At 39.4% G+C, this 9,696-nt stretch overlaps 1 protein-coding gene across 1 annotated transcript; it reads right to left on the bottom strand.

Moving 5' to 3' along the window:
* Positions 1–8,383: 8,383 nt before the first annotated feature.
* On the bottom strand, positions 8,384–9,457 carry LOC124264342 (acetylcholine receptor subunit alpha-like). The gene has a single exon (XM_046699098.1). The coding sequence runs from the start codon at positions 9,455–9,457 to the stop codon at positions 8,384–8,386; it is 1,074 nt and encodes a 357-aa protein (XP_046555054.1).
* Between the last annotated feature and the right edge of the window lie 239 nt (positions 9,458–9,696).

The raw sequence follows: 9,696 nt of genomic DNA, 5'->3' as shown, positions 1-9,696 counted from the left end.
GGTGGTGAGGCTGCCTGTGTATCGGATGGTAAACTGTCTGTGTGCAGTATTTTCTAATAAATGAAACGTCTCGCCTCCTTGGTGTCTATCTCACTATGAACTGGTACGAAATCATTTATACCTTGATTTTCTCGTTAGTTACGTCTGTTATTGGCTGCTGAGTATATGCTTTTTGCTCGTTGCTATCGTTACATTGTTGGGGGGTTGATTCTTTCTCCACACTATCACTGATAGGGCGAAGCATTCACTCTCTGGATGCTACTGTCACTGGGAGGTGAAAAGTTTGCTTTGTGCTTGGATTATCATGGAACTATTTGGCAGTCCCTTTCCGTGTTGTTGTATAACCATCACTGAATGGATGGGGAACATGTCATCTGCATGTTGAAACAGTGAATATTCAAACGTGAAAACAAACGTTAAACGTGGTTTAGCTATTTTCAAAATTCAAAGATAGGAAAGCTTGTGTTTACTGAATCCTTACCATCTATTGATTTGTTAGACATAACATGTCGAACCATTAAGTTCCACAGTGACCACCCGTGTGAGAGTCACATTAATGGTTGCGATAATGTATTTGATAAATATTCATTACAGCATGTTCAAACAACTTTTCATTTACATACGTTTATTGAGTCAAACCATCCGGGCAAGAGTTGTCAGTTTAGTGCGGGGGAAGATGTAGATTGGACATGTTGGCGTCATTTTACATTTGTATATAAAAAGTCTTTGTGGACATAACTGAAATGACTTAATGGCGTTTCTATTACAACCAAATCCAAGGTCATCAACCATGAGAGGCCACTGCTGTTTGCTAGCTGCTTTACACGTTCCTCCTTGATGACACAGCGTTATCAGTGTCCCGACTGAATGGTTGACGTTGCGTGAAATGAGAGGCATATGTCACCAGAGATAAGATGGTGTGTTAAGTCATTTTGTCAGAGAAATCTACGCCTGTTTTGTTTTTATGATAAAAAACCCACATGATAATTAAAGGAGCTATACAGTAAAAATCTTAAAACCAAATCATTTATGAAACATGTAAAAACAAATAGATTGCATATCTTAACAGTTAAAGCTATAAAACGCTTAAAAGCTACTGGTGTTCCCGAAACTACCGAGAGTTTAAGTATAGTGTTTATAAGATAAATAACATTTGTCATGACATCACCAGACAATATAACAGAAAAGAAAATGTTGATTTTTTTCACAATGAACTTAGACATATTTGCACATATGAACATTAGCCTGTGGTTAGCTGAAATTATCTTGTCAGCACCACAGAGTGAGTGAGTGAGTCACATCGGCAATATTTCAGCCATATTGTGACTAACAGAAAGCGTGGTAGATCTATCAAGAGAAGACGATCAATTAGATATATGTTACTACGGAAAGACACTGATTTCTAATTTACAACGTACATGTATATCCCTCATCTTAGATTTATAGGGGTGTGTGTAAAACGATGTTGTGACATGTAAATCATTGATAAATGACCTTAGAGGCTGGTTACAGCTTACAATAAGCACTCTTTAGTCTTGACCAAAAACATCATTATACCACTGACTTAATTATATTACACACTTAAATGAGAAAATATATAAACGGTTACTGAAACAAAAGTTGTTTGTCATCCATCGCCTATCAATCGATTCGCTAGAAAACATCAGGTCCATGGTAAATGATTTCCAAATGTATGTGTTAGCAAACCTCTCAATTTTTCTAGCACCAGGACCGCTTCCCATGGTCATACCTAGATAAAAACGAGACTCCTTACTAAAATAAATAAGTAACTCGTCCATTCCTCTGTAGGCCAGTTCAAACAACAATTCTTTGGCAAGTGTGGTCAGTTGGCGATCCACCTGGGCGTGGTGTTATAAGGGCGCGCTTTTTAGAGGGATCTGGATATCTGATATATCTCCCAAAATCGGACGTCCGACTTCACGTTCCCCCGGACTAGCTCGAATTAAACCTGTGGTCAGGCAGATTTGGCAGAGTTACCTCCCTTCCCTCAACGAAGGTTGACTAGTTGTTCGTGTCTGGTGCTACGTTCACCGACATGGCCGAAAAGGCTGACGAAAAAGATTGCATGCTAAATAAGATAATTAAAGCTTTGAAGGAGCTGAAAGTACAGCATCGTGATACAACACATATGTTAGATCTTTTAGACCATGATATTTGTTATATTAGACGCTTGACTTATATCCTAGGGTGCTGATAGTCAGTCGGGACTGGATGGTTCAGTGAATTTTGACCCTACCTCATGTGTGCGGGATAGACATAGCAGCAGTGCTAGGCAGATTGATGATATATCAAGTGGTGATTTTAATCCCGAGGGGATTCGGCACGATAGAGCCCAGGGTGCCGCTTTTATACAAAATGCAGCTTTGCATATTCAGGGAGAGTATAAAACGATACCTGACACTGTAAAAAATGTAAAACTCCCTGCAGACTTGAAAGTACCTTAGCAATATTTCCAGGAAAACTTACTCCTGGAAAACGAACTCTACATTTGTACAATTCCTATGTAATCGAATTTAGAGATTTTTGTGTTGAAGAGAAATTTGTCTTTCCACTTACTAGTACATCTGTGACGGAAACTTTTCTGTGTAAGGTTTCGGATTCACACGTAAGCCAAAATCTCAGTTGAAAAGTGCATGTGCGACTATATCTTGTCTGCATGAAACTATGAATCTTAAGAACATGGTGCACACTCCTGATGTATCTAGATTAGTACAGGCTCTAGTTAAGTCTGGTACAGAGGTTCCTATGCAGCGTTCAACATTGATGTTACAGTAAAGCAAGTACCAATGCTACGGAAAAAAGGCCTACGAGAGCTTTGTGAAACCGGGCCCTGGTCGCTATGTTGTGCCCATCAGATATCGCCTCGAAATCAGTACGTTTTGACGCCCAGACGCGCTTGACTGGGAGAACGAGTCTACCGCGAATCAATCGTTTTTTTCATGCGGATGGTTCTATGACTATTCTCTAACTTCTTTGGCATAAAAATTACGCTTCGCGTAATGGCTTTGAAGTTTTCCTTCAGCCTGCAGATTGCAGCAAGTTGGACTCCTGAAGACGCTGAAGGATTACATACAGCGGACAGACTCTCTCCGAACGGATACTAGTAGTTGTTGTCTCTGTATGCACCCCACAGAGGCCTGCGAGCATCTACTATTTCACAGATTACAGAACAACCCATAAAAGATGCCGGAATCTCTTCCAAGCAGTGTTCTGCACAGTCGTTCCGTCCAACAGGAGCAACAGTGGCAATTCAGAATTGTCAGGATCCTAAAATTGTCAGGAACGTCCGGAGATGGAAAACGGAGTCAGCTTTCTATGTACATTATGTACACAGCAGAACAACAAAAGACATTTCGGAGTTTGTCCTCAATGGCTAATTATATAATATCAATGTTTCTAGCATAATTAGAGAATGTAAGCATTTTCTTTAACATTTTAAAGATATTGGTGTACTATTGTGTTTATAAGAGTTTAAAAAATGTTTGACATGTTAATATGGTAGATTGCTTTATCATTTCTCTTACTCACTACATAGCCACATTACGCAGAGTTACCTCCCTTCCCTATAGTCAACGAAGGTTGACTAGTTGTTCTTGTCTGGTGCTCAATTTTAATAAGTTGAATTACATCTGTTTATTTCAGTTATTACTGTATACGCATGGGCATAATTATGTATGTTTATGTATGGCTGTACGTAGAATTGGGTTGTGAATATGTAGGCATTCAGTTAAAACAATAAAGACATTGTTGTTTTAATTTTCAATTGCAATCTGTCAATGACGAAAGTTTACCAAAACTATGGCCCGCCCTTCCTGCTACATCAATTAAGAGATAACGTCTACAAGGCATTTAAAAGGAATTTAAAAGGAAAACAGCGTGTGTTATTGCACCACAAAAAGTGACGGTTAAGAATAAAATGTATCTGACCATGACCTGTAGTTTTATTGCGCACCTCTTCTGGAAACCAGTCTTAAGGTTAACTAAATAGAAGACAATCCACGTCAGAATTGCTGGTCTGACCAAAGAGGTTTGGAATATGTGAAATCGGTCTGACATCATTTGAGGGTTGGTGATTGACGTAATATTTTTCCTTCTTGCAATATTGCATTATCGTGTGGAGTTTAATTCAAAGGATAATAGTACAAACAGTATTTGTCGCATAGCAAATCTGTCTGGATGTATGATGAGGAATGTGCTTGGATTCTGACCCCTGGCAGAAAGTATTCATTTGTGATTGGTAATATATATATTACAATTATACCCTGTTCGCATGAACATGATTTACATATGTGAGTATATTTACATATTTGCAAATGCATACACTCGCATGTGTAGATGAAAATTAATTGTGTGTTCACGTGACAATTAAGTAAAGAGCGTAATTAGAGTGTGTAAATATGATTTTCAATAAAGTTTTCATCCCAGTTTCAGTCATAAGCTTGACGTTGTAATGGACAGACAACAGATCTATCGGAGAAAAGTTCCCATCTGCATTAATTTGTGGATATTTCAGTGACAACTCAGTTTGGAAACAGGCAATCATCACGATGGGACGACATGATTAGATCAGGCGACAACAATGATTGGAATGACAATTTTAGGATGACTAAAGGTGTATTTGAGTTGCTTAATACCAAAGTGGCCGAGTGTCTCAAACCAAAGGAAAACTATGTACGTCGTCCTTTGATTACCAGAAAAAAGCTTGCTAGTGCTTAGTATTGGCTTGCCACAACTCCCGAATACAGAATAGTTGCAAATCTATTCGGAGTTGGGAAAACAAAAGTCTTTATTGTATTCATGACGTTTGTTCCCCTCTAGAAGATGTTCTGTTAGACGAGTCTGTGGTTTCCCTAATAATGAATATCTCCGGGACGTTATTTCAGGTTTCGAGAAACAGAGGAATTGCCCAAACTGTGCAATAGACGGCTGCCACATTCCCATAATTGGTCCATAACATCACCTAAATTTAAAAGGGTGGTACTCACGGATACATCCAGGAGTATGTGAGCACAACTATGTGTTAAGAGACCTGATGGTGTCAATGACGCAAAAGTGTTTTGAAACTCTGAGATCTTGTGTCGAGGTAAAGAATCTTTCTATATTTCCACAGTAGTCAATGAAGATTATGCTCACCGAGAAGGTGGTGTCCCTTCCTGCAGTTATCCATGGAGATCCTGCATTCCCGCTAAGACCATGGCTTCTCAAACCTTTTTCTCACAGGGGTATGTTTACAGATGAACAAAAGGATTTCAGCTACTGACTAAGTCGTGCGAGAATGACACTCGAAAATACTTTTGGTAGACTGAAAGGACGCTGGTGTTCTCTACAGAAACGACTTGATGTGGGTGTTGAGTTTGCCTGCAGTGTCGATGCCGCCTGTTGTATTATGTTTGGGAAATGCATAACCAGATCTGTGATGATGAGTGTGATGGGCCCGATGATGAGGTGGAACCTGGGGATCATGACGACTCTGTTGACGATGCTACAGCCTATCGATCAGGTCACCAGATCCGTCAAGATGTCAGGCCTTCGCCGCGAACATGATCTACTTCCATCTGTGCAAGAAACTTAGACTTGTATTCTAGTAGAAATACACGTACTATTGAAATAATGTGAAGAGGCGGTTGTTCAAAAACATAATGTGTGTACAGAAAGTCTGTTATTTGTTGATTTTACTTTCATTTTTCAGATACAGTTATCAGCTAAATATGAGCGTTAATCAAGTACACCCACATTTTAGGTGAACGTGTGAACCATACCTTTTGAGATATTGTGTGAAGAACATGTTGTGACCATTCCAGTGATAGTGTATGATCGCCTGTTTGTACCATTTTTTAAAACAATTCCCATGGATTCTGATTCTGCTTAAGTAATGGTCACATGGTTATCTAGGTTGTCATTTGCTTATTGTTAGATAGCCATATCATATGTCAGTCTCAAATAATTCTTTCCATTCACTTTCTTATGTTTAACTGAAATCATTTCTGTATTTCTGTACTTGTCAGCAGACTCATTATCTGACTGACTATAACATTAAAAGTGGTAATCACTGAGATGGAATTACAAGGTAAACAAGCACATGAGGTTACTTATCAGCATAAGTCTCGGCTTGGTACCATTGATTATCAGATACTGCTGTCATGGTTTTCAGCTCTTAGGAGTTGAAACAGAACATATTTACCCTGAGTTTTTTTCCACGTTAGAGTCATATATCCGCAATAACGTCAAGATGACAATCAATGATTAAATTTAACAAAATGAAATCTGACTTACTCCTTTTTTAAAAATAATCAATAAATAAATATCAAATTTACGTTTCTATTTTACCTCTTATCACAAACAAAAACAAATGAAAATGTTACAATAAATAACTTTGTATAATTTTACAATAAATGATTTTATTTTGCAAAATGAATTCTGACTTTTAAACATCAAACATGACTTCTTTTGTTAAGGTAATCCAGCAAAATGCCAATCAATTACAACAAATATCAAATGATTAAAGGGGAAACAATTCTATAAGACAAATGAAATGTGAGTCACATCAAATACCTGACCCTGTCTCTCGCGTTTCTATTTTGACACCCATCACAAACAATAACAAATGAAAATGTCTGCTGCACATGTTTTCAGATTGTAGTATGTACCAGTGTTACCACTTGTGAAAGATGCATCTGGGTCTCACCATATTGAGGTTGTTGACCCGGTTATGGTGGAATGCTGATTGGGGTTAATCTGCAGGATTACAGAGCTTTGCCTCTGACCCACAGACCCAAAGATCAAGTGCATCATGTTGAACTGGTGTTGGCGGTCTTCTCTCCTTGGATGTTCCTCCGAATAATGTGTGAAGCCCATTTCTGGTGTCCCCCGTCGTGATATTGCTGGAATATTGCTAAAGGCCGCATAAAACTAAACTCACTCACTCACTCTTCCTCTCAATGTCCAAGTACATGTCTTCGATGGTCGTAGAGAATGTGGACATAACAAAGGAAAGGAACTACCTGTAGCCAATTCTTGCATGCTTTTTACGTTTGGTGGCTCTACCTTGTCTGTCGTGTCTTGAATGAGCCGTCTTCTAGATGGCTGTTTCACAGTTTCATTAGCCTTGTCAACGGTCCTTCATCTCTTTGTTCATCATCTTCATGATGCTTCTCATCTCTCCTTTCACTAGCATTGTGGTGTCCATTATATTCATCATCATGGTCCTCCCGATTTCCATCCAAATCCTTTTCTGTTTCGACATTGTTATCATCAGCATTAATGTCATCACCGCCTCTTCCGTCTTCAGACTTAAGCACTACAGGTTGAGCTCTTCTTCGTGCAAGTGTATCAATCACCATTAGTGGTAAAGATGCTGGTCTATCATCCAGTATTTCATTCGGCTTGTCGAAATACTTTGACCTGAGCCACTCTTGTTTAAAATATTTTTACAACGACGGTAGCCGCACCTGAGTCTGTTCATCTTTCTTCAGTGCTCTTCTCATAACCCATTTCTTCCATTTCAGATACAATAGTTTTGTATATGTTAGCATTGCTCACTTTAGGATCATAATAAGCAAAGTTGTGGTTGATCCTTCATCCCATTAGGCTTGGATGTACTTGCAATGTTCTTTGCTTGACCACTCTCTTTTGACTTTGATGCACCTAGCGTGTTAACTACGGCGCCCTATGAGTTTGGACGTTCCTGACATTGCAAATGATGTGGATGTCAGAAAGGTGCAACTAAACTCTTTATGACACAGTGACGTCATATCTAGACGCTGAAGTGCTAATAATAACATTGATGCAACAGTTGTCTGTAGATTCAACATGAAATAATGCCTTTGCAAATTTGCACATGTGTAAATATACATTTATATGTAAGCTTCCTCCTTGTGTAAATATACCAATGTGTGTTACAAGATGCGATCGGATTGCACGTTTACACACGTGTGTATTTTGTACATAGTATGTAAATAAAATGTAAACAGGAGCATGCCATAATTACATAATCTGCTATATACAATTGTCTTAACAACACGCTACTATTTTTTCTGCTTCGATTACAATGGTTATCAAGACATAACTGACATACTTTGAACAGTACATTGGAAACTCATGATCATAATGAGAAGGACATATGTTAGATATATCTATCTTCAAGTCTTCACAATACATCAGCCAGTGTAGCAAGTGATCAAACACATTCTTGACTGGCCTGAATTTATAAGATGCAATGTTCTCTAAAAAGGAGTCTGCCAGGTTGTGATTGACAAGTATTGTCAGATTTACGCAAGCAGACCAGATCAAAACAGTAAGAGAGCTAAACAAACTGCTGTTGTGGCAATCATTATCAAGCTGATGGCTAAAAACCAAACTCTATTCAGAGCATCTGCTGACAGCTTCTTTTGTAACATCTTCCTTTACGCTCATCAGGCATTAAACTGTTGCCTTCACGCTCTTCCTGGGATGAAGAAGACGAAAGCTGATGAGCGTGCATATCGGTGTGATACCTTTTCAAGATAGCGACGGTGGCCCAAACAGTTATGATCTTAACCAACAATATTATCACCAGATAGACATTGAAGATAGCAAGGGAGTCGAATGAAGGGGGTAGATCTTCGTTGATATCTGTCAGGATAAGGGCATAGGACAGGAACACGGAGATACACAGTGAGATCTTCTCCCCTGATTCAGGAGGAAGAAGAAACACGCCAAGATTGAGAACCGAAAGCAGGAACACTGGCAGGACACTGGTGATTACAAAGTGTAGGGGCTTCCGCTGGAAGGTAAATGTGAACCAAATATCGTTCCATGAAGTTTCTCCCAGGGACATGGCTTCTGCTTTCATACTTTTTTCGATTTCTATCCATTCTCCATGACTTGGAAACGAAGTGTAGTCTGACATCACTGACCCACCTTGTAAAAAGACGTCATTGTTGCTGGATATCCACTGAACAATACGCAGGCTACACGTCTGTGCGTCTATGGGAAACTTGCTCATATCCATGGAGCATTTAGTGACCTGTCTCATCGTCCGGTGCCAGGTGACGAATCCTGTATTAGTGACAGACACGAACCCTTCTGTATCTGACAAAAAGCGGAAGTCCTCAACGGTATTTGCCACAACCAGATCTGGCTTCCACACTTGATGTAGTGGCAAGTACATTTTCTGAATGTTGGCATGATCAGAAATGTTCCACACGAACCACTCGTCGTACCACGTGATGTTGAAATTCCCAAATGAGGTTAACGTTTCACTGGCCTCATTCACCTCCTCCACAGAAAACAACGTAAAGTCCACCGTCACACTTGTAGCCAGTATTGGGTTTTTGATAGGTCGAATGTGTGGATTGTAGCCTTTAGTGACTGTTTCATGTAACTTGTACAGAGGCGAGAAGTCAGTTCCACATGCCATGGCAAGGGCATGTAGCAGAACAAACAGATTCAGAAACATGGTGGTGAGGGTGCCTGTGTATCGGATGGTAAACTGTCTGTGTGCAGTCAGTATGCTTCCGATGAAATAAACGTCTCACCTTCTTGCTGGTGTTGTCTATCGCACTGTGAACTGGTACAAAAGCATTTATACAATGATGTTTCGTCAGATATATCTGTTATTGGCTGCTGACTATTTGTTTTCTGCTCGCTGCTATCGTTACATTGATTCTTTCATCCGCACTATCACTGATACGGTGA

The sequence above is a fragment of the Haliotis rubra genome, unplaced genomic scaffold, assembly GCF_003918875.1.
Source record: "Haliotis rubra isolate DU_JTF1 unplaced genomic scaffold, ASM391887v1 Scf92, whole genome shotgun sequence".
Lineage (NCBI taxonomy): Eukaryota > Metazoa > Mollusca > Gastropoda > Lepetellida > Haliotidae > Haliotis > Haliotis rubra.
The sequence above is the reverse complement of the archived record's forward strand: the minus strand, read 5'-3'. Positions and strand labels throughout refer to the sequence as shown.